This window comes from Sapajus apella, unplaced genomic scaffold, assembly GCF_009761245.1.
Source record: "Sapajus apella isolate SASKATOON/1434 unplaced genomic scaffold, GSC_monkey_1.0 scaffold62, whole genome shotgun sequence".
Lineage (NCBI taxonomy): Eukaryota > Metazoa > Chordata > Mammalia > Primates > Cebidae > Sapajus > Sapajus apella.
The window spans coordinates 11,044,275-11,068,840 of record NW_022437002.1 but is presented as its reverse complement, the minus strand read 5'-3'; the positions used below and the strand labels follow the sequence as shown (position 1 = coordinate 11,068,840).

The window sequence follows — 24,566 nt, the reverse complement described above, 5'->3', positions numbered from 1 at the left end:
AAAAAAAAAAAAAAAAAAAAAAAAAAAAAAATACAAAAAATTGGCTGGGTGTGGTGGCTCACGCCAAGAGGCCAAGGCAGGCAGATTGCCTAGGCTTAGGAGTTCCAGACCATCCTGACCAACATGGAGAAACCTTGTCTTTACTAAAAATACAAAATTAGCCGAGGCGTGGTGGCACATGCCTGTAATCCCAGCTACTCGGGAGGCTGAGGCAGGAGAATTACTTGAACCTGGGAGGCGGAGGTTGTGGTGAGCTGAGATCGTGCCATTGCACTCCAGCTTGGGAAACAGGAGAGAAACTCCATCTGAGAAAAAGAAAAAGGCTGAGTAGGGGAACGTCTTGGGGACTGAACCCTCAAACTGTGGGATCTGATGCTATTTCCAGGTAATTCAACCGGAGGACACCCCACTGGTGTCCACTGAAGAACTACTGCTTGACTTGCTGGCAGGGAGAAGTCCCCACATATCTTGGGGTCACAGAAGTCTTCTGTGTTGATTGTTCAGTAAAAGAATAGAAAAAACAGGAACTGTGTTTGTTCCACTGACAAGAGTGTATAAATGAAATAAAGTGGGCCATGAATTGATCATTCTTGTTTCTGGATGATGGGGGTTCATTGTACTATTCTCATTACTTTAATATGTTTGAAATATCCTGGAAAGTGCCTGGGCTTTGGAGTTAGGCAGACCCAAAACTCAGCACTTGAGTAACTCCAAAGGGCATATTGTATATGTTGGGTGCCAGGGGGTGCCATGCGCATTAAGTAATGCTGAATCCCAGCTCCATTATTTGCTCAATGTATAATCTCAATATTTCTGTTGAGAATAGCAACTAGTTCCCAGGGGTCTATAAGGATTAAATGATGTATGTAAAATGCCTGGCACACATCTAGGACTCTACACAGTGGCTTTACCAGTTACTATTCACTGGAGGATCCCAGCTGGCACCAGCTCTCAGACGCTCTTAAACTGAATCCAGAGTTCACTCCGCAAGCCACGCTCTAGACTCTTTAGTTCCTAATTCTCACCAGCTGTTCTCTCTTCATTTTCCTTCTTTCCTTCACACTAAGCCAAAGAAAAAAGAACAAAGGCCGGGCGCGGTGGCTCAAGCCTGTAATCCCAGCACTTTGGGAGGCCGAGGCGGGTGGATCACGAGGTCAAGAGATCGAGACCATCCTGGTCAACACGGTGAAACCCTGTCTCTACTAAAACTACAAAAAATTAGCTGGGCATGGTGGCGCGTGCCTGTAATCCCAGCTACTCAGGAGGCTGAGGCAGGAGAATTGCCTGAACCCAGGAGGCGGAGGTTGCAGTGAGCCGAGATCGCGCCATTGCATTCCAACCTGGGTAACAAGAGCGAAACTCCGTCTCCAAAAGAAAAAAAAAAAAAAAAAAAAGAAAAGAAAGAAGAACAAGAACAGATGCAAACAACAGACATGTGCCCTGTCTCTTCAGGTTGTCCTGGCTAATTCCTATTTCTTTCCCCAGTCCCAGAAGAAATGCTATCATTGCTCTAAGCCGGGGAGGGGCAGGAGTAGAAATTCCTTCCCTTCCAGAACTTCCTCAAAACTCTGTGGACTTGCAATGTAGCTCAGCTCATGCTGCATTCTGTCTTCATCGGCAGGAGCTGGGCTCTGAAGTACAGTCTGAGTCTAGAACAAAGTAGCCCTGGGGATATCTGTTAAATGAGCAAGTATGTAATCAGTGAATAAGCAAGGGGATAAATCAGCACATACATGAATCTCTGAACAAGTGTATGAGTGAATGAATGATACACAACAAGTGTATGAGTGAATGAATGATACACATTAGTATCATTCATTCACTCATACAATGTGTATCATTCATTCACTCATACACTTGTTCATAGCTAATATGTATCAAGGGCTAACTAAATAGCAGGTACGGGGCCAAACATCCTACTCCCACTACCTCATTTAATCTATCATGCAAGTCTCTGAGGTAGTGCTCTTGCTCCCCCATTTTAACTGTAAGAAACTGAGGCTCAGTGAGGTTACTAACATCCCAGAGTCACCCAATTAGCAAGCGAGCAATGAAACTAAGACTCCAGCTGACTCCCAAAGCCAGTCCTTTGCATGAATGAATGGAAGAGTGAGCACATGAGGAAATGTGTGAATGAGCGGGGAGGGCATGCCCAGAGACACCACTGAGGCCCCAGGCAGAATCCTCCCCTGACCACAAGGCAAAAGCCTGGTATCTTCTGGGGTAGGGCCAAAGCACAGCTCAGGACAAAAGCATCAACCTGTAATCATCAGCCTTCAAGTTATAGGGGCTTCAGCCCTTCCCTGTAGCAGCATTACAGGTCCAGGCAGAGATTCCAGCAAGGAGTACCCATTCTGTTCCCACAAGAAAGCCAAGTCAGAGAAAGAAGCTGGCAGGCTTCTAACTGACAGGTGGCAACAGGCAGTGGCAGGGCCAAATCATGGCAGGTCCCAGCCACAGCAACCAGAAAGAGGAGGCCAGCCAGCCTCCATATAACATTTTAGTGATGATGGATCTGTTCATAGACCTTTCCTCAAGGGGAGGACTGCTGAAATAAAGAACAAATGCAGCCCTAGATCCTGCGGCAGTGTCAGCTACTCTGGTGGCATCTAACCCCTGAGCTCATGAGACTGAGAAATGATGGCCTTCCACGGTCCCCACAGTAAACAGAGTCCTACCTCTGTATTCCTCCCTTCAGCCTAGGCTTCTCCCATAACAAACAGAAAGCCATGAGCCACACTGCCATTCCATACCTTTCTCTATGTCACCTAGGAAGTCATTAAAAAAGCATGATGGCATTAAGATGGGATTACACCTTGCAATTCAGCAACCACCTTCCCTCACCAACTAGGGTCCCACAGGGGCCCTGCACCTCAGAGAAAGGACAGATTGGCTGTCTTTTCTGCTGCCTGCACAGCATTCTGCCCACGTGGTCATGTTCTAGCCCACAGCTAATGTGACCCAGATTTACTTTCAAAGAGCTGGAGCTGAGCTGGTGGTGTGTAGCTACAATTCATTCTGCCCCACTTTCAGGGCACTGTCCTCTGTTAATCTCTCCTGCTACTGAAACCAAGCTCTAGGACAGGGCCAGAGACTCTGGATGCTTCCAGAAAGAAGTAGAGAAGCTGGGAAGGAGGAGGAGCCTTCCTGGATAAGAAACTTGCAGAGCCTCAGGGCAAGGAAGGCTGGTGGCTCAGGAGTAAGGATTCCCAGTGACATTATCTTTAAGGTTCCATTTCCCATCCCTGCATCCCCTTCTTTCGACTCACGGCTTGGCCAGAATAAGCCACATCCATCTCCTCCCTGACAAAGGCCTAAAGAACAAAAGAAAGGGACAGAAATAAGAGGCTTGGGCCGCTTCTTTGCTGGCCTCCTGAGTCTCCACTGCCTCATCTGACTGCCAGGGAGGTTACAAGGAATGACACTGCTAAGTGCAATAACAGGCCATGTGAAGCTGTGTTTTTCCAGCACATTCTGATTCTCATTCAATGATCACTTGTAGCAAGTATCACCATCTCCCTTTTATAGACAAGGAAACTGAGGCTCCAAGAGCAAGGTCATTTGCCTAAGTCTTGTGATTCAATTGTCTCCACAGTACCTGGCACATAGCTGGAGCTTAATCTATTTTTTTTTTTTTTTTTTTTTTTTTTTTCTGAGATGGAGTCTTGCTCTGTGGCCCAGGCTGGAGTGCAGTGGCATGATCTTGGCTCACTGCAACCTCCATCTCTTGGGTTCAAGCAATTCTCCTGCCTCAGCCTCCTGAGTAGCTGGGACTATAGCCATGCTTTACAGCTAATTTTTGTGTTTTTAGTAGAGACAGGGTTTCACCATGTTGGTCAGGCTGGACTCCTGACCTCGTGATCCACCCGCCTCAGCCTCCCAAAGTGCTGGGATTACAGGCATGAGTCACCACGCCCGGCCAATCCACTTTTTAGTTGAATGAATGAATAAATAAATGAAGAAGCAGAGAGGTGCCTGTGGGATGTCTTCTTGGAGCTCCCAACCTGGAGAAGAGATACATGGGCCCCAGGGAGTGAGCTCCAGCTTCTGACCAGTAGTGCTTTCATGGCTCTCTGCCCCAGGGCAAAAAGGGTAAGATGGGACTCGTGACTACAGAGAGCTCCAGAGCTGCTGAGAGAAATGAACCTGAGAACAATGAACGTGAATATAAAGCCAAATGAAACAAGGGCTGTGCAGAGATACAATTGCCATCTGACTGGAAGGCCACAATGGAGCAGATGCTGGGAATGATTATTTCAGCAGCATTTGCTGAGAGACTCCCAAGAATGAATCCCACAGATGCTTTCTACTGGCACATAGCTTAATCCCTTTTTTAGTTGATTGAATGAATGAGTGAATAAATGAATAAGCAGAGAGAGGTCCAATCCTTAGCTCTGAGTCACTGTGCTCCACTTTTTCACAACACATATGGGGACAGAATTATTTTTTCCCTTTTAACTACTTAAAAATATAGAGACAGGGTCTCACTATGTTGCCCAGGCTGGTCTTGAACTTCTTAGCTCTAGCGATCCTCCTGCCTCAGCCCCCCAAAATGCTGGGATGACAGGCGTGAGCCACTACACTCGGCCTTTTTTCCCTTCTATCCACTCCACTAGACTGAGTTCCATGCAGAAGGGACCACATCTTCAGTCATCTTTGAATACCAATGCCAAGGACAGGAAGGGTCCTGATGACGTGATGTTAGATGAAGGAATACCTGATTGATGGGTAGAGGGTGAAATCTTCCTGCACCCAACCAGGCCCTAGCCCAAACATGAGCCCTTCTTCAAGATATGGTAGTGCCATCTGCAGGAAACTTGTAATAATAAATGTACATGTCTGCAGTGACAACAAATGTTATGTGAATGGCACCCTGAAGGGTTGTGCAGTGTACAGCCATGTGACAGCCTGTCTTGTACCCTGTTCTCAACCTACTCTCACAGGTCCCAGGGGATACATCCTGTCTTCCTCTCATTGTTTCTATCCTTTGGGGTTGTACTCTTTACTAGAGTAACCTCCCCAGTGCCCCACTTTTTTGTTGCTTCTCACCAGTAAGGATATTTCTACTGATCTTTACTAAAAACAGAGAGCCAGAGGGGAAGAGGCAAAGTTTCCAAGATCTTGGTCTCTCCCCTTTCCTGTGTCTATAGACCAGGATCCTGAGGCCTTTCCTGGAAGTGACCAAAAGGTCTCTCAGGTGACTGTGGAGATTTAGATTGTCACCTGCAGAAGATTCAGACTGGCCTGGTTGTCATGTATTGCCTAAAGAAATAGAAAGAGCAATGTACAGAGCCGGGCATGGTGGCTCATGCCTGTAATCCCAGGACTTTGGGAGGCTGAGGTGGGTGGATCACCTGAGGTCAGGAGTTTGAGAGCAGCCTGGCCAATATAGTGAAACACCATCTCTTCTAAAAATATACAAATTAACTGGGCGTGGCAGCACACACCTGTAATCCCAGCTACTTGGGAGGCTGAGGCAGGACAATGGCTTGAACCCTGGAGGCAGAGATTGCAGCAAATTGAGATTGCGCCACTGCACTCCAGCCTGGGTGGCAGAGTGAGACTCTGTCTCAAAAAAAAGAAATTGCAATGTACTTGGAGTTAGAAGATCTGTGTTTACCAGTCCTGTGTAACTACAGCCAGTCCCTTAAACTCTCTGAGCCTCAGATGCTAACATATGTCCTGCCTAACACAGAGTTATTTTGAAATCTCTGTGTAAATCATAAAGATTTACAGAAACGAGACAAAAACAAGACATTTTTTTTTTTGAGATGGAGTTTCGCTCTTGTTACCCAGGCTGGAGTGCAATGGCGCGATCTCGGCTCACCACAACCTCCGCCTCCTGGGTTCAGGCAATTCTCCTGCCTCAGCCTCCTGAGTAGCTGGGATTACAGGCACACGCCATCATGCCCAGCTGATTTTTTGTATTTTTAGTAGAGACGGGGTTTCACCATGTTGACCAGGATGGTCTCGATCTCTTGACCTCGTGATCCACCCACCTCGGCCTCCCAAAGTGCTGGGATTACAGGCTTGAGCCGCCGCGCCCGGCCAAAACAAGACATTTTTATTAGTGACTTGTTACATTTGAATGTGGCTGGGCTTAGGGAGTTCAGAATAAGGCTGGCAAAGAAGAAGGAGAAACAAATGGGGGAAAGGAAGACGGGAGGAAGAATAAGGTTTAGCACCCTAGAACCTGTCTGACTTTGTAGACTGAAATCAGCAGGTTTCTCAGCCCCAACATCCCTCTCTACTCTGACATGTGTGACCAGCAGGGTCACACATGCTTGAGGGGTTTCTCCCTCAAGCAGGGCGAGGCCCCAAGACCAGCTCAGGACACAGAGTAGGCCAGGGAAAGGGAAGCTCTGTATTTGGTGAGAGTGATTCAGACACCCCCACTTGGCTTCATAAGCCAGATCCAGGGGGAGGAGAAAATTGCACAGGCCACAGCTGGCTTCCAGTGTAAGACTGACTTCATTTCCTCCCACAATTCAAGTTCTGCTTCAGAGAGCTTCAGAGCATCCAGGGTCTCCAAGACATGCCCCTCCTGTACCTCCTGTGAAGGAGTCCCTGCAGAGCTAAGGCTGCCTTTTTCTTTACTCTGGTGGAGCCCCCACAGCATTCTAAAATCACATGAAGATTTCAGCAAGACCCTAAAGTTGCAGTCCCGCCTCGTCTCTGCTGCCTCTCTCCTCTCCTGCTAAAGAAACACGCCCAACTGCAGTGCATAAGTTATTTTTAACCATGGCAGTCTCCCCATTTTCAGCCTTACTGGCCCAGCCCCCTCCTCAAAAGAGGCATTCAGCAGTGTCAGGATGCAAAGGAGATCAGCATCCATGCCAGAAACACAGCACCGCACAGCACCCGCCACCCCTGTGCTCAGTTGACCCAGCAGGATCCTTAGGAGCCTTGCCTGCATAAAATTAAGCCTCCTTGAGTCCACTCCACTTCTATTCTAGACTCCAAATCTGAAGCAGCAGGCAAATCATCCCGTGGGCCTCCTCAGGGAAGACTGGAAGGGGAAATCATCAGAAAGCGATCTGAGTATGCAAGAGTGATGAGGGATGGAGGTAGAGGGCATAAAGAAGGAAGAATGAGACCGCCCACTCTGTCTTCAGGAGAAAGAGGTTTGCGAGTCTTCAGGGCCCTGGGTCATGGCCCTTCAAGGCTGAAGACAAGTAGAGCCCTTGCTGCACCCTAGGGACAGCTCTGGAATTCTGTGCCTGGCTGATACTGCAGGCCCTGTGGTTTTGAGAAGGACTTCCTCCGAGGACTCCCTGCTGCCCATCAGAAAGAGCTCAAACTCTCCTTCCTGCCTTCCAGGCCCTACTGTTGTCTCCTCACTTGGAGCTCACTTCCTCTAAAGTCCTTTCCTGATTACCTGAGCCCACATAAGCCTTTCTCTGTCTGACTTTCCATTACAGCTCAGTGCCCCTGTTTCTGGATGACAATCTGTCACATCACATAATATCTTCAAAACACTCATTCAGCATTCATTCAGTCCTTCAGTACTGGCTGATCTCTAGCATGCACAAGGCCCTGTGAAGCCCTCTAGGGCTCAAAACATAAGGCACGTCCCAAATTGCTCACTGTTCGAAGGGAGTAATGGGCACCCTGTGGGTTAACTGCTACACTGTACAAGAGAACATGGAGGAGAGAAAAGTATGACTGTGAGAGCGGAGGAGGAAGCTTTGGATACCACTGGGGGCATTAAGGACAGAGGAGGCGGCACTTAAAAAAGGAGGAGGGTTTACCAGCATCTTGCAGAGAAGAAAATTAAAGCATGTTAGTTTCATCCTGCAAGATGCATCCCTCTGGGGGGCAAGTTACAGTGTACCGTGGCAGGTGATTGGGAGTAGAGATGGCAGCAGGTGAAGCTCGAGAGGTAAGTAATTTTGTTGGATCTTTATGCTGAAGCCTCTATTCCACAGGCAATGAGGAGCCAAAGGTGGTTTTTAAGCAGTTGAGTAATAGAATTAGGCTTGTATTTTATTTTATTTATTTTTTATTGTATTTTTAATGAAGTGCTGTACGGGCAACACTTCATTTCTTTTTTTTATTTTTATTTTTTGAGATGGAGCCTCACTCTGTTACCCAGGCTGGAGTGCAGTAGCATCATCTCCGCTCACTGCAACTTCCGCCTCCCGGGTTCAAGCAATTTTCCTGTCTCAGCTTCCTGAGTAGCTGGGATTACCAGCACCACCACCATGCCCAGCTAATTTTTATATTTTTAGTAGAGACAAGGTTTTACCATATTGGTCAGGCTGGTCTCAAACTCCTGACCTCAGGTGATCTGCCCACCTCGGCCTCCCAAAGTGCTGAGATTACAGGTGTAAGCCACCGTGCTCGGCCAACACTTCATGTCATAAAATAGAATATATGTTCTTTTTTTTTCGTTTGTTTTTTGAAATGGAGTTTCCCTCTGTAGCCCAGGCTGGAGTGCAGTGGCACCATCTCAGCTCACTGCAACTTCCACCTCCTAGGTCCCGGTTCAAGCAATTCTCCTACCTCAGCCTCCCAAGTAGCTGGGATTACAGGCACAAGCCACCATGCCCAGCTAATTTTTGTAGTTTTTTTTTTTTAGTAGAGATGGAGTTTCACCACGTTGGCTAGTCTGGTCTTGAACTCCCGACCTCGTGATCCACCCGCCTCGGCCTCCCAAAGTGCTGGGATTACAGGCGTGAGCCACTGTGCCCGCTGAATATGTGCTCTTGAGGTTTGTATTTTTTTTTTTTAAGAGACGGGTTCTCACTATGTTGCCCAGGCTGGAGTGCAGTGGCTATTCACAGGCGCGATCCCACTACTGATCAGCATGGGAGTTTTAGTTTTGACCTGCTCCATTTCCAACCTGGGCTGGTTCACCCCTCCTTAGGCAACCTGGTGGTCCCCCACTCCTGGGAGGTCACCGTATTGATGCTGAACTTAGTGTGGACACCCTATCGGCATAGCACACTACAGCCCAGAATTCCTGGGCTCAAGCGATCCTCCCACCTCAGCCTCCCGAGTAACGGGGACTACAGGCATGTGCCACCGCGCCCGCGAGGTTTGTATTTTAGAATAAAATACTCTGTTAGCCATGTGGAGGATGGGGGCAAGACTAAGAGAGGAAGAGCTATCATACAGTGGAAGGAGCAGGTATATTATTTGAGAGACACAAAGAAAGTAGCAGTACAGGCCTTGGTGATGGCTTGAAAGCTAGTTATGTCATTGATTTAGCTGCAGGCACTGCTCTGTTTTCCTATCTGTACTCTAGCACCAACACACTGCTGAGATGCTGAGCACACTTTAGGGAGGCAGCTGTGGATGCCTTCAGTTGAAGCATCTCCTTTATTGAACAAAAAACTGTGGTAAGGGCTTTCCACACTTTATCTTTAACCTTCAAGGCATCCCTGCACAGCGGACATTCTTAAGACAAGAAAAGTAACACTGAGATAGAATAAGGGACTCGCCCAGAGTCACACAGTTGGTCAGTGGCAGGACCACAATCCAGAACCCTACCCTCTCTGATTCCAGAGCTTACACTCATAACTACTCCATTTCACCCTGCTTGTCAAACAGCTGGGCACATCCCACCACAGGAGGCAGCCCCAGCCTTCAGACCATGTTAAAGGTCAGCATATAGAACACTTTTGGAAGGTGATACAAGTAAAACTGTGCTCTCCAAGGATTTCATTATAAGGAAATAACAGAAGTCAAATCATTCTTAAGCATGTTCTCAGCAGCATTGTCTAATATAGCCAAAAAGTAAAAAAAGAGTAGGATTTAGAAAATCATAAAAAATATTAGACAGCCTTTAGAAATAGTAACTATAAGGTCTAAAGTGCAATACAGAAAATCTTTTTAATATAAGAGTAACTGAAAAAAGTCAGATGCAGATTGGTACCTAAGCCATGAAGGCAACTACAGAGAACTATAACTGAATGTGGACAAAGACAAGGAAGAAGGTACAGAAATGAAAACAGGTCTCATGTTAACGCAGGGATGGCAAATTTTTCCTCTTTTGAGGTTTTCATTAATGTTATTTCAACATCATTCCAAGAGTAAGAATAACAAATCCGATTCTGGCTGCGTTGTCAGAGAGCTCTGGTGACGGCCCCTCGGCCCCCCACATAGCCGCTGCACCCTGTCCCATTCCTCCCTCACACCCACAGCGTCCAACCTGCTGGGGTATCTCTCTTACCAGCAACTCTGACCACAGCACGCTCTGCAGGGTCCAGCACCGAATCCTGGCTTTTCCGCTTTTTCTGCTCATGCAGTGGCAGGTTCCAGGGCAAGGTGTCCCCTGGGGGACAAGGAGACAGGCTCCCTGACCGCTCGCTCCTGTAAGATCGCTCACTCCGACACGACCGCTCACTCCGACATGACCGCTCACTGAGCGTCTCTTCATCTGAGGAAGACATGGCCCAGGTGGGAGCTGCTGCAGGAGGGCCTGGGAGCCCAGGGAGAAGTGATCTGAAGGAGAAAGGGGTGAATGTGAGCAGACCAAAGAGGTCCCATAAGGAGTGCTGGGACTTGGCTCTTGCTAAGCAGAGGTTCTAGTCCTGTCTATCTGAACCTCAGTTTCTTCACCTGGAAAGTGGGATGAAGATGATACATGCCAAAACTAATTGACGAGGTTTGGGGGATATTGTTTGTGATGATGTCTGTAAATCTTAAAACATCATGTAGGCCGGGCGCGGTGGCTCACGCCTGTAATCCAAGCACTTTGGAGGCCAAGGCAGGCAGATCACCTGAGGTCGGGAGTTCAAGACCAGCCTGACCAACATGGTGAAACCCCGTCTTTAAAAAAAAAAAAAGTCATGTAAAAGTTAGCTCCTATTCCTAGGAGCTATTATTATTGTTATCTGGCACATTTGGAAGATTAAGCTCACAGATCCCATGACAGAACGCTGTGGGTTTAAATTCTACTCCATTTACTAGCTGTGTGACCCTGGAGAAGCTGCTTGGTCTCTCCAAGTTTCAGCACCCTCATCTACAAAATGGGGATGATAATAATAGAACCTAGCCCTATGGGGTTGGATTCTGCATGTAAAGTGCTTAATCCTGCATGTAAAGTGCTTAATAGTGCCTAGTGCCCAGTGAGCACTCAATACAGAGTATCTATTATTACATTCCTGTTCTACTTACCTCCCAGGAATTCTATAAGGATAAACTGGGGCAACAGATGGAAAGTATTTTCAAAAAGCTAAAGCATGATCTCAGTAGCAGGCATGAAGCAAACCATGGGCTAGAATAGGCAGAAACTCCCTGGTTTCTCCCACTCTATCTCCAGCAGATATATTAGAAAATGTACTAGACTTGAAGTAAGACAGACCTGGGTATAAATTCTGGTTTGGCCACTTACAAATTGCTGTGCTCTTGGGCAAGTCACTTCACCTTTCTGAGACTCAGTTCCTTCATCTGCAAAATGGGGGTAATATTCCACCTCAGAGGATGTTTTAAGAACACTGTTAAATGCAAATGTAGTATTGGTTGATGCCATGCATGGCACCCAGCAGGCATTAGAGTAAATGTTCATTTGCTACTCCAGGGCTGTTGTGGGAATAAGTGGCACAGCATGAGGATAGGGTGGAGGGATGGGACAGAAAGTCCATTTTTTCTGGTCAGTTTAGCTAGTGGAGACAGTCGAGCGAAAATACAATTGCTCTAGGGCCAGCTGGGCTCCACCAGCCAGACTGGGCAGCCTTCCCTCAGCCAGGCCAAGCTCACTTCCCAGAACCATCTGCTACACATGGCCCACCACCCCAAGGGCTCCATCAGAGCACGGATGGTATGTGCCTTCAGCTACCAGCCTTCCTACAGGCCCCAAAGCCAACCTGGGTAGCCAGCTCTGACTTTGGCTCTAGGGTCCACGGAGGGCAGGAGCTGTTAAATTTCCCTTATGGGGAATACCTGCACACAGGGCTGTGTAGAGACAGGGAGGTAGCCTACATGGCTGGACACATTGGGTCTGTGGCCACAGCTCCTCCAGGATTCTCGAATCAGCCTAGAGGCAGCAAGGGGCAGAGACTGCCTCCTGGGTCATTGGTAGATCCCCACTATGGGCACAGAATTCAAAGAGATAACAAAAGAAACATAAAAACGGTGCAGGAGGCCTATAGGCAGCCTTAGGCAGCAGAGTCTTCCTGCCAGGGCACCCCTTGTGCCCGCAGCATGTGGGCCCTCTTCCCAGGGAACATCTAGAAGGGATCTAGCCACAGGAAACAGAAAGGAAAGGACTCAGGTCCTGGCACAGCTTTGCCCTTTATCCTAGCACTTATCCCTCCTCCCATGACCTTCTGGTGCCAGGGCAGGTACTGAAGTGACAGCCTCAACCTCTGGGAAACTCAGGCCAAGCTTCCACCCCTACCCTCAGCTCGGGGGCAGGAAAAATGCCCCTCCTCTCAGACCACCTACTTCATCCCAGAACCGCCCATTCCTCTCCAAAACGCCCATTTCACTACAAAGGCCGGCTCTCCCAAGGCCTCCTACAGGAGAAAGCGTCCCTTCTGGGCTCTACCCCGTCAATCTCCAGCCCCTCACAAACACCTGTTTGACCTCGGGGCTCCCACCCCACCCTCGGTCACCCGGGTCACTCCATCAATCCCCGAGATTCACAGGAGCGCCTGCCCATGCCCCAGCCCACCCTGAATGCCGTAGGCCGGTCGGCGACAGGCACCTCACAGGGTGCTCTCACCCGCTGCGACCCTCTCCACCTGGCTCCCACCCGCTTCCCCACGGTGGAGGAGGGGCGCGCCCGCGAGCCTGGAGCGGCGCGGGTGGGTCCGCGTGCCCGCCAAGCGTGGCTGACAAAGAGCGGGGACGCGCGACTGAAGACCCACAGGGCGCTGGGGCCAGCGGCCGAGCCCTGGGGCCGGGAAGCGACCCTCCTCGCCCGGCTCTGCCTACCCCCGCAGGTCCGGCGCCCGGCCCCGACAGGGCTCCGTGCCCCATTTTCCCGGGGAACACGCCTCCCTTCCGCCCTGGCAGCGTCCGCACAGGGGAAGCCCCAGCTCCGCGTCCTCGCCGCTCCCCGGCGCCTGCCGCGGGGGCTGCAGGTGCGAGGCCCGCACGGCCGCTGTCGCCGAGCCTGTCAAGCCGCTTGTCCGCGGCCGCCGGCTGCCGGGGGCTGGGGCGCGGCTGCCTCGCGCGATCAATCACCGCGCCCCAGCCGCCGCTGCGCACCCTGCTCAGCAGGCAGGGCGCCTGCATCCAACCCCGCGCCCCGCGCCTTACCCTGGGAGCCGAAGGAGGAGGAAGACTGGCCCGCGGCGACAGCGAAGGCGGCGGCGGCCGGGCGCGCCCCGGGCTGGAGCGCAGTCGAGGGGAGCGCGGCGGAGCCGAGGGGAGCGGTTCCCACAATGGCCGAGCTCGCGGCGCCGAGCCCCCCGCCCCCCGCGCCCTAGCGGCAGCGGCTGAAGCGGAGCCGGCGCAGCCGCCCAACCCGCTCCCCCACCCCCAGCGCCGACACCGCCCCCCGCCCCCCGATGCGCGCTCCCCCCGCCCTGCACCCCACCCCGGCGCTTCCGCGCACCCCGCGCGCCCCTGCCCGTCCGCCGCCCGGCGCCCCCTCCTCACTGACCCCGCGTCCTCCTGCCGCCTGGGCCCTCTCGATCCCTCCCCTCTGCAATTCCTCCCTGGCGGCCTCTGGTGTCCCCCCTCAAGGCCAACCACACCCCCAAATTCCCCGCCCTCTGCTCCACGACCTCTCCGCCTCGGCCCGGCGGCTGCTCGCTGACCTCGGGCCAGCTCTGCCGGCCCGCCCTCTTGGAGCTCCTCACCGCCCGGTCCTAGTCGCTCTCTCAGGCTGCGGAACTGTCTGTCTGCCCAGACCCGGATCCTTAAACAACCCTTTTCCATGGCCACCCCTCTTTCGCCCCTTTCCCTTAAACCCACATTCCGTCCCCGCCCTTGGGGCTCCTGCTTCAGCTCCCGGAGAGTCCTGCAGATCCTGCTGGTCCTTATAGGTCCACCTACCCGCTGGGCTTCTGGAACTGAATGAAGGAGGGACCCAAAGAAGGCCCCATCTTCTCGGCAGGGTAAAGAGCAGAAGAGAACCAGGCCCCAACGAGGGAACTCAGTCTCTTCAGACAGCGCTAGCCCCAAGTGGAGCCTTGAAAGAAGATTCATCCACCGAGGAAGCATTTATTGAGCTCCTTCTGCACTCCCGACCTAATGATGCACAGAACAAGAAGCAGGAGGGCCTTCTATCCTCTCCTAGGACAGATGAGTGCTTCCAGAGAGAGAGAGAATGTGTCTAAAGTCATTCCACTTAGTAACCTGCATAGCAACAGCTACCATTTGGGCATGTCTCCTGGTGACTGCAAAGGCTTTACCTGGATCATGCCAAATCCAGTCCTCACAGCTCTGTTCATTCATTCATTCATTCAACAAATATGTGCTGTACATCTACCCTGTGTCAGGCCCCATGCAGGGTAATGAAGATACAGCGTGAGCAAGCTGCGTTTCATCCCCTGCCTGTTGACCATGGGCTCACAGTCCAGCAGGAAAGATGCATGCATCCCATGAGGCAGTATTATGATCTCTAATGTAGAGATGTAGAACTGAGATGATTTACTCAAAGTCAGCTAGGGAGACAGTGGATGGTCCCAGGACTGGAGCCCTGTCTTCAGATTTTACATTCTGTTCTTTTTCACCATAATGGTTGGGGAGAAAAAAAGGGTTGGAGCAATTTACAAAGGCCCTTGAGCTAAGAAATTTGCCTAAATCTAATGATTATAAGCAGCCAAGAAAGGTGTCAAAGTAACAGAATGAAAGTAACCCAAGGGCAGGCACCAGATGGGTGTGGATGGTTATGCTGGGAAACTGCTAGGGTAGTCCCAGCCAGAGGTAATGAAGCTGTGAACCGCAGCGGGGACAATGGAGATGGGAAGGGATGTTTTCCACCCACTGAAACTTGCTAAGTTTCTGTGTTTGCGTGTGCTCTTTCATATTAAGGGAAAGCAACCATCATTTATTAAACTCCTACTAAGTGCTAGGCAATGCCCTGGGCATTTTGTGTACATCATCTCATTAAGTCTTCCCCCAAACCCTGTGCAGTAGTTACCTTAATTTTCTTCATTTTTCAAATAAGGAAACAGAGACTTCAAGAGGTTAAATGATTTGCTGAAGCCCACAAAGCAAACTATTGTTGGAGCTGGGGTTCTCATCCAGGTGTCTCCAAATCTCGTGCTATAACCACTGTTTTCTACTGTCTGAAGCCAAGGCAAAGAATCTAGGTCCTATGACTCAGACAAGGTTTCTTTTCCTCAGACCACAGGTTCCTCTGGGACTTCCGAAGAAAGATCAGAAGATCACAGTTGTAAACTGCTTGAGTGCAGGTCCCTCTGTGGGATATCTTCTCCACAGAAACCTGCAAAGGCCTCAGCACCAGAGAATTCTGCACCCTGATTCTAAAGTTCCTGTGGGACAATGGAATACTCTTCAGCCTTTAAAAAGAAGAAAATCCTGGTTGGGTGTGGTGGCTCACGCCTATAATCCCAACACTTTGGGAGGTCAAGGTGGGAGAATTGCTTGAGGCCAGGAGTTTGAGACTTGCCTGGGCAACATAGGGAGACCCCAACTCTACAAAAAATAAAAAAGCAAAAATAAATTAGCTGGGGCCAGGCACAGTGGCTCATGCCTATAATCCTGACACTTTGGGAGGCCGAGGCAGGTGGACCGTGAGGTCAGGAGTTCGAGACCAGCCTGGCCAATATGGTGAAATCCCATCTCTTTTAAAAATACAAAAATTAGCAGGGCGTGGTGACACACGCCTGTAGTCCCAGCTACTCCGGAGGCTGAGGCAGAAGAATGGCTTGAACCCGGGAGGTGGAGGTTGCAGCGAGCCAAGATAGTGCTACTGCACTCCAACCTGGGCGACAGAGCGAAACTCCATCTCAAAAAAATAAAAAACATTATCTGGGCATAGTGGCTCCCACCTGTAGTCCTAACTACTCTGGAGACGAAGGCAAGAGGATCACTTGAGCCCAAGAGTTTTTGAAGCTACAGTGAGTTGTGATCCAGCCACTGTACTCCAGCCTGGGCAAGAGCAAGACTCTGTCAAAAAAAAAAAAAAAAAAAGAGAGAAAGAAAAGAAAGAGAGAGAGGAAGAAAGAAAGTAAGAGTAAGAGAAAGAGAAAGAAAGCCCGTCATTTGTGACAACATGGATTAACCTGGATGGAGGACACTACAGTAAGTGAAATAAACCAGGCACAGAAAGATAAATACTGCGTAATCTCACTCATATGTGGAACCTAAAAACATTGAACTCATAGAGGCAGAGAGTAGACCAGGCGTGGTGTCTCAAGCCAGTAATCCCAACATTGTGGGAGCCCGAGACTGGCAGATCACTTGAGGTCAGGAGTTCAAGACCAGCCTGGCCAACATGGTGAAACCCTGCCTCCACTAAAAATATACAAAAATGGCCAGGTGCAGTGACTAATGCCTGTAATCCCACCACTTTGGGAGGCTGAGATGTGCGGGTCACCTGAGGTCAGGAGTTCGAGACCAGCCTGGCCAACACGGTGAAACCCTATCTCTACTAAAAATACAAAAATTAGCTGGGAGTGGTGGCAGGCACCTCTAATCCCAGCTGCTTAGGAGGCTGAGGCAGGAGAATCACTTGAATCCAGGAGGCGGAGATTGCAGTGAGCCAAGATCGTGTAGCTGCACTCCAGCTTGTGCGACAGAGCCAGACTCCATCTCAAATAAACAAACAAATAAATAAATTTTTAAAAATAAAAATAAAAAAGATCCTGTGGGGTAGGCTAAATGGCATTGAAGCATGAAGCTGAAGAATTGTTTTCAAGTTAGAAATGAGTGTCACGTCACAGTGGCTGATGCCTGTAATTCCACTGCTTTGAAGGCTGAGGTGGGAGGATCACTTGAGGCCTCCAGGGAGCTTGAGACCAGCCTGAGCAACACAGTGAGACTATGTCTACAAATAAAAATAATAAAAGGAAGATGAAGAAAAAAGAAGAAGAAAGAAGAAGAGGAGAAGTGAGTGCCACAGTTCTTCCCTGGTGAGAGGGGAAAATAAACACCAAGGGAAGCCAAGCTGCAGGCACAGGAAGAGCGTGGGGGGCCTGCATGTGAAACTGGACCTGCACAGGGCCAGAGTGTGTGGGCAGGGTCTCAGCAGGCAGGGCCCGCTGGGAGGGCTGGAGGGCACACAGAGGGCTCACCAAGGCTGTGCAGTCTCACCTGGGAAGCCGGCAGGCCCAGCTGCCCTGCTTGAGAGAGCACCTAAGAGGCTGTCCTCTTCAACCTCAGTGCCCTTCCCAAATCTGACCACAAGTCCTGTCCTAAATTATTCATGCTGTGAGCTGTGTGAGTGGAGCTTCTGGAAGCTTCTGAATGTAAAACTTAGGACATTTAGCTGTCTTTCCCAGGGCTGTTTCTCCAGCTCCAACAGTGCTACCCTGGGACTGAACTGCTGGGGAGATATGCCAAGCTTTTCACCGCTGGCAGCTCACCAGTAACCTTGAGCTACTGGGCTTTGGTTCATTTCAGCAATCTTTTATTGAGGAATGCTATGTCCTGGTCAGAGTTCTGGGTTCTGTCGGAAACACAGAAGTGAATCCAATCAGGTCCCTGTCCTTGAGGATTCACAGGATGGTAGAGGTGGCAGGCACTTAAAAATTATTTCCTTCTGCAGCGTCCTCCAGGTCTGCTGAGTGCTCCCCACTACTCTGTCTCATTTCACCAACTGCAAGCCACTGCTCATTCCCTCCAGAAGCAAATGCCTGGTAAGGTCCTCTTTGGGTCCTGAAGGGGTAACTTTTCACAAAAAGAACAACATTTAAGAGATTCTACTCATGAAAAAAGAAAAAAAAGAACAACATTTAGTTTTGTACTGATGGTTCAAAAATGAATCACACAGGCCGGGTATGGTGGTTCACACCTGTAATCTCAGCACTTTGGGAGGCCAAGGCAGGCGGATCATGATGTCAGGAGTTCGAGACCAGCCTGACCAACATTGTGAAACCCCATCTCTACAAAAAATACAAAAATTAGCTGGGCATGGTGGCATGCACCTATAATCCCAGCTACTTGGGAGCCTGAGGCAGAAGAATCGCTTGAACCCCGGAAGCAGAGGTTGCAGTGAGCCAAGATCGTGCCACTGCAATCTGCCTGAGTGACAGAGCAAGACTTCATCTTGAAAAAGAAAATGGATCAGATAGACATAGCCCCTGTCCTCAAGCTGCTCACAGTCTAGGTGGGGAGAAAGACAAGTAAAAGGGCAATTATCCTTCAGATTGATTTGTGCTGAGATTGGGGGAGTACATTCTTTGTACCCTGAGAGGGAGCAAAGAAAAAGGACACTGCTGAAAAGCTTGAGGCCAGGTCATTTCACCAGGTCTCTCATCCTTGCCTAAATGGAAACTCTTTCAGTTCCCTGTTTTCCTGCAAAAGATTTATTCTTCTATGAAAGGAATATAAATCTTGGGGCCCCCAAACAATAAGCTAAAGGGAAAAGTCAAACTAGGAAATGTCTAGAACAAACCTTCTTCCCATTCTATTAAAGACAACCCTCTGCCCACTGACATAGATATGTATCTGATTGCCTCCTTTGGAAAGGCTGATCAGAAACTCAAAAGAATGCAACTGTTCATCTCTAACCTACCTGTGATCTGGAAGTCCCCTCCCCACTGCCAGTCTTCCTGCCTGTGCTTCAGATTGTCCTGCTTTTCCAGACCAAACCAGTGTACTTCTTACATATATTGATTGATGTCTCATGTCTCCCTAAAATGTATAAAACTAAGGTGTGCCCCGGCCACCTGGGGCACATGTCGTTTCGGACTTCCTGAGGCTGTGATGTGAATGCATCCTCAATCTTGGTAAAATTAACTTTCTAAAATAACGGAAGGCCAGCATGGTGGCTCACGCTTGCAGTCCCAGCACCCTGGGAGGCCAAGGTGGGCGGATCACCTGAGGTCAGGAGTTCGAGACCAGCCTGGCTAACATGGCAAAAGCCCTACTAAAAATGCAAAAATAGCCTGGCATGGTGGCGCATGCCTGTAGTCCCAGCTACTCGGGAGGCTGAGGTGAGAGAATTGCTTGAACCCAGGAGGTGGAGGTTGCAGTGAGCCGAGATCACACCACTGCACTCCAGCTCGGGAAACAGAGCAAGGCTCCATCTCAAAAAATAAAATAAAATATCTGAGACCTGTCTCAAAATTTCAGGGCTCATACTTCAATATTGGCTTTTCCCTCTGCGACTGCCCTCCATCTCAACCTGTTCCATATGACCCTCTGGACTCAAGACAGGTCCAGCCAGACAGGTGTCGGGTTGAAGGTGAAATATGAGCCTGAGTAGAGACTGAAGCTCTGTGTGGGTAGCACTGTCAAACAGAAGAAATAGCACAGAATCCACAAACTGGGAGGGACTTTGAAGATCTCCAAGCCCTGCCTAGAATATTCTTCCCCGACCTTTCCCTAGTTGATCCCTTCCATCCATATACACTGATGACATCCAGATTTGTTTTTATTTTATTTTATTTTTAAATGGAGTCTCACTCTGTTATCCAGGCTGGAGTGCAGTGGTGCAATGTCAGCTCACTGCAACCTCCGCCTCTTGGGTTTACGCGATTCTCATGCCTCAGCCTCCTGAGAAGCTGGGATTACAGGCATCTGCCACTACACCCAGCTAATTTTTGTATTTTTAGTAGAGACGGGGTTTCACCATGTTGGCCAGGATAGTATTGATCCCCTGACCTCGTGATCTGCCCATCTCGGCCTCCCAAAGTGCTAGTATTATAGGTGTGAGCCACTGCACCAGGCCAATTTTTTGTATTTTTAGTAGAGAAGGGGTTTCACCATGTTGACCAGGCTGGTCTCAAACTCCTGACCTCAGACGATCAGCCCACCTTGGCCTCCCAAAGTGCTGGGCTTACAGGCGTGAACCACTATGCCTGGTGACATCCAGATTTGAATCCTGTCTGTACCTACAGCTCTCATCTCTCTTCTCCCAGCTCCAAACTCATATTCAACTGCCTCCTTCTCCATCTGCTTGTCTAATATGCATCTCAAAATCTAAATGTTCCACACACACTTGATACCTGGCTTCTAACGCCCACAAAACTGTTTCTCTCCCAGTTTTTGCGATCTCAGAAAATGGGTTGACCATCTACCCAGTTGCTCAAGTCTGAGATTTATAAGTCATTCTTTTTTTTTCTTTTCTTTCCTTCTTTCTTTTCATTCTCTCTCTCTCTTTCCTTCCCTCCTTCCTTCCTTCCTTCCTTCCTTCCTTCCTTCCTTCCTTCCTTCCTTCCTTTCTTTCTTTCTTTCCTTCTTTCTTTCTTTCTTTTTCTTTCTTTCTTTCTTTCTTTCTTTCTCTTTCTTATTTCTTTTTTTCTTCTTTCTTCTTGACAGTTTCGCTCTTGTTGCCCAGGCTGGAGTGCAATGGCGCCATTTTGGCTCACTATAACCTCTGCCTCCCAGGTTCAAGCAATTCTCCTGTCTCAGTAGCTGGGATTACAGGTGCTTGCCACCATGCTTGTCTAATTTTTGTATTTTTAGTAGAGACAGGGTTTCATCACATTGGTCAGGCTGGTCTTGAACTCCTGACCTCAGGTGATCTGCCCTCCTTGGCCTCCCAAAGTGCCGGGATTACAAGCATGAGCCACCACACCTAGCCAGAAGTCATTCTTGATTTTTCTTTCTCTCATTCCTGATTTTTCTTTCTCTCATTCCTCTCATCCCTATAGACCAGTTCTGACAAAATACCTCCATAATATATCCTGAATTCATCCATTTATTCTACCTTGCTGTCACCATCTTTGTCCAAGCACTGCCATTGCTCACCTGGACAATTGCACCAGCCTTCTGAATGGTCTCCTATTTCCACTCAAAATAGGAGTTCTGCCTCCCCCATTTCAACCCATACTGCAGCCAAGAGTGAATCTTTCAAAACATAAATCATGTCACCTACACAATTCCAATATGCATTTAGACTAAACTATACACTCTTCGCAATGGACCATAATGGTCAACATGATCTAATCCATGCTCCAGGACCCCCTTGCTCACTGGATTCTAGCAAATCAGACCTTCTTTCTATGCCTCTAATAAGTGAATTTCCTTCACACCTTGGGGCTCAGCAAAGCTGTTCTGGCTGCTTTGAATTCCCTAAAATCTTTGCATAATTGCTGCCTTTTTCATCACCTAAAATTCATCTGAGAAGTTACCTTCTCAAAGAGGCCCTTCTTAACCACCCATCTAAAGTAGCCTCCTCCTTTAAGCCTTGCTTTATTTTTTTCATAACCTTAATCACTTTGTCATTATGTGGCTCATTTGTTTCCCTATTTATTTTCTGTCTAATGCAGTTATTAATCAATGCTAGGAAGAAGAATAAAACAGAAAGAAAAACATGACACTGGGCGTTACTATTTTATTCTGTTTTATTTTTTGAGACAGGGTCTCACTCTTGCCCAGGCTGGAATGCAGTGATGCAATCACGACACACTGCAGCCTCGACCTCCCAGTCCCAAATGATCCTCCCACCTCAGCCTCCCAAGAACTGGGACCATGGACATATGCCACGATGCCTGGCTAATTATTTTATTTTTGTAAAAATGGGGTCTCCCGCCGGGCGCGGTGGCTCACGCCTGTAATCCCAGCACTTTGGGAGGCCGAGGCGGGTGGATCACGAGGTCAAGAGATCGAGACCATCCTGGTCAACATGGTGAAACCCCGTCTCTACTACTAAAAATACAAAAAATTAGCTGGGCATGGTGGCGCATGCCTGTAATCCCAGCTACTCAGGAGGCTGAGGCAGGAGAATTGCCTGAACCCAGGAGGCGGAGGTTGCGGTGAGCCGAGATCGCGCCATTGCACTCCAGCCTGGGTAACAAGAGTGAAACTCTGTCTCAAAAAATAAAACAAAAAAAAAAACGGGGTCTCCCTATGTTGCCCAAGCTGGTCTTGAACTCCTGGGCTCAAGCAATGTTCCTGTCTTGGCCTCTCAAAGTACTGGGATTACAGGCATTAGCCACTGCCCCCAACCAAAGCTGCTATTTTATTATTATTATTATTATTATTTTGAGATGGAGATTTGCTCTGTCACTCAGGTTGGAGTACAGTGGCATGATCTTGGCTCACTGCAACCTCCACCTCCCTGGTTCAAGTGATTTTCCTGCCTCAGCCTCCCAAGCAGCTCAGAGTACAGGCACTCACCACCGTGCCCAGCTAATTTTTGTATTTTTAGTAGAGATGGGGTTTCACCATGTTGGTCAGGCTGGTCTCAAACTCCTGACTTCTGGTGATCCACCCGCCTTGGCCTCCCAAAGTGCTGGGATTACAGGCATGAGCCACGATACCTGGCCCAGAGCTACTATTTTAAATAAGATACTGTGGCTGGGTGTGGTGGCTCACGCCTGTAATCCAAACACTTTGGAGGCTAAGGCGGGTGGATCACCTGAGGTCAGGAGTTCGAGACCAGCCTGACCAACATGGTGAAACCCCCTCTTCAAAAAAAAAAAAAAATAATAAGATAGTGTGGTCTGAGAATGCCACACCGAGGAGGTGATATTTGAGCAGACACCTGAACATAGGAAAAACCCTGCGAACATGTAGAATGGTGCTGTCCTGTAGAAATACAATATGAGTCACATGTGTAATTTTATTTTATTTTATTTTTATTATTATTATTTTTTGAGATGGAATCTCTCTGTGTTGCCCAGGCTGTAGTGCAGTGGTGTGATCTCAGCTCACTGCAACTTCTGCCTCCCGGGTTCAAACGATTCTCCTGCCTCAGCCTCCTGAGTAACTGGGATTATAGGCACCTGCAATTAACCACGCCCGGTTAATTTTTTGTTTTCAGTAGAGATGGGGTTTTACCATGTTGGTCATACTGGTCTCGAACTCCTGACCTCAAGTGATCTACCCGTGACCTCCCAAAGTGCTGGGATTACAGGCATGAGCCACAGTGACCAGCCCACATGTGTAATTTTAAATTTCTTAGGGCCGGGCACGGTGGCTCACAGCACTTTAGGAGGCCAAGGCAGGCAAATCACGAGGTCAGGAGATCGAGACCAGCCTGGCTAACACGGTGAAACCCCGTCTCTACTAAAAATACAAAAATTTAGCCGGGCATGCCTGTATTCCCAGCTACTCTGGAGGCTGAGGCAGGAGAATGGCTTGAACCCAAGAGGTGGAGGTTGCAGTGAGCTGAGATCACAATCACTGAACTCCAGCCTGGGCGACAGAGCGACACTCCTTCTCCAAAAAAAGAATTCTCAGCATATTCAGTCCTCACAGCAACCTATGTGTCCAACATATCCAAAATATTATCATCTCAAAATGTAACCAATATTTTAAAAATTTAAGTTCTTTTCTGTGAACAAAACTCTCAAAATCTGGTGTGCATTTTGGCCAGGTGCAGTGGCTCATACCTGTAATCCCAGCACTTTGGGAGTCCAAAGGGGAGGATTGCTTGAGGTCAGGAGTTCCAGACCAGCCTGGCCAACATGGCGAAACCCCGTCTCTAGTATAAATACAAAAATTAGCCGGGTATGTTGGTACACGCCTATAATCCTAGCTACTTGGGAGGCTGAGGCATGAGAATGGCTGGAACCCAGAAGGCGGAGGTTGCAGTGAGCTGAGATCTCACCACTGCACTCCAGCCTGGACGCCTGGACAACAGATCAAGACTGTCTCAAAAAACAACAACAAAAAAATCTGGTGTGCATTTCTGACTTCTGGCACACCTCAATTCAGAGTAGCTAGTGTGGCTAGTAGCTTTGGTATTGAACAGGGAGGAAGAGTGTTTCAAGCAAAGAAAGTAGCAAGTGCCAAAGCGCCAAGGCAGGAGTGGAAAAAATAGGATTCAGTTTTGTGCATTTGAAGAGAACCAGTAGGACAGAAAGGAGTGAGGGTTAAGTGAGTAGAGTAGGAGAAGGTGAGCCTGGCTGGAGAAAAAGGTAGGAGCTAAATCCTGGGAGGCCTTGTACAAAGCAGTTGGGGAATTATTCTAACTGTAATTGGGAAACCACAAAAGGGCTCTGAGCAAGAGACATGCTAAGTCCCCTTGTGACATGAAATGCAGTGATGCTGGTTATCATTATAGTGTTTGTAATTAAAGGGAAGGCAGCTGTGGGGCCTCAGATCCTGCTTCCACTGCACAAGGAACTCCGCTTTCTCTCCGGTTTCCCAATTGTAGACCAGAGGCCCAGAGACAAAGAGGGCCTGGACCAGAAATCGCAGCAGGCCTTTTTTTTTTTTGAGACAGAGTCTTGCTCTGTTGCCCAGGCTGAAGTGCAGCGGCATGATTTTGGCTCACTGCAACCTCCACCTCCTGGGGGTTCAAGCAATTCTCATGCCTCAACCTCATGAGTAGCTGAGATTACAGGCATCTGCCACCATGCCTGGTTAATTTTTGTATTTTTAGTAGAGACGGGGTTTCACCATGTTGGCCAGCCTGGTCTCGAACTCCTGACCTCAAATGATCTGTCTGCCTCGTCTTCCCAGGGGGCTAGGATTATAGGTGTGAGCCACTGTGCCTGAACAAAACAATAAATAAATAAAATAACATAAATTAGCCGGGCATGGTTGCATGCGCCTATAATCCCAGCTACTCAGGAAGCTGA

At 48.9% G+C, this 24,566-nt stretch overlaps 1 protein-coding gene across 7 annotated transcripts in view; it reads right to left on the bottom strand.

The window, feature by feature from the left end:
• MACF1 (microtubule actin crosslinking factor 1) overlaps window positions 1-13,395 on the bottom strand; it is a 410,941-nt gene extending 397,546 nt beyond the window's left edge. For 3 of the 7 annotated variants that reach the window (XM_032247548.1, XM_032247549.1, XM_032247560.1), the window contains exons 1-2: window positions 13,213-13,395; window positions 10,178-10,449 (exon numbers count right to left, since the gene is read on the bottom strand). In XM_032247548.1, the coding sequence (XP_032103439.1) occupies window positions 10,178-10,397 (220 nt within the window). In that variant the 5' untranslated portion in view covers window positions 10,398-10,449; window positions 13,213-13,395. Of the gene's footprint in view, window positions 1-10,177; window positions 10,450-13,212 lie in introns of those variants that run through there. The other 4 variants (XM_032247552.1, XM_032247551.1, XM_032247562.1 and 1 more) reach the window with 2 other exon arrangements.
• Window positions 13,396-24,566: the final 11,171 nt, after the last annotated feature.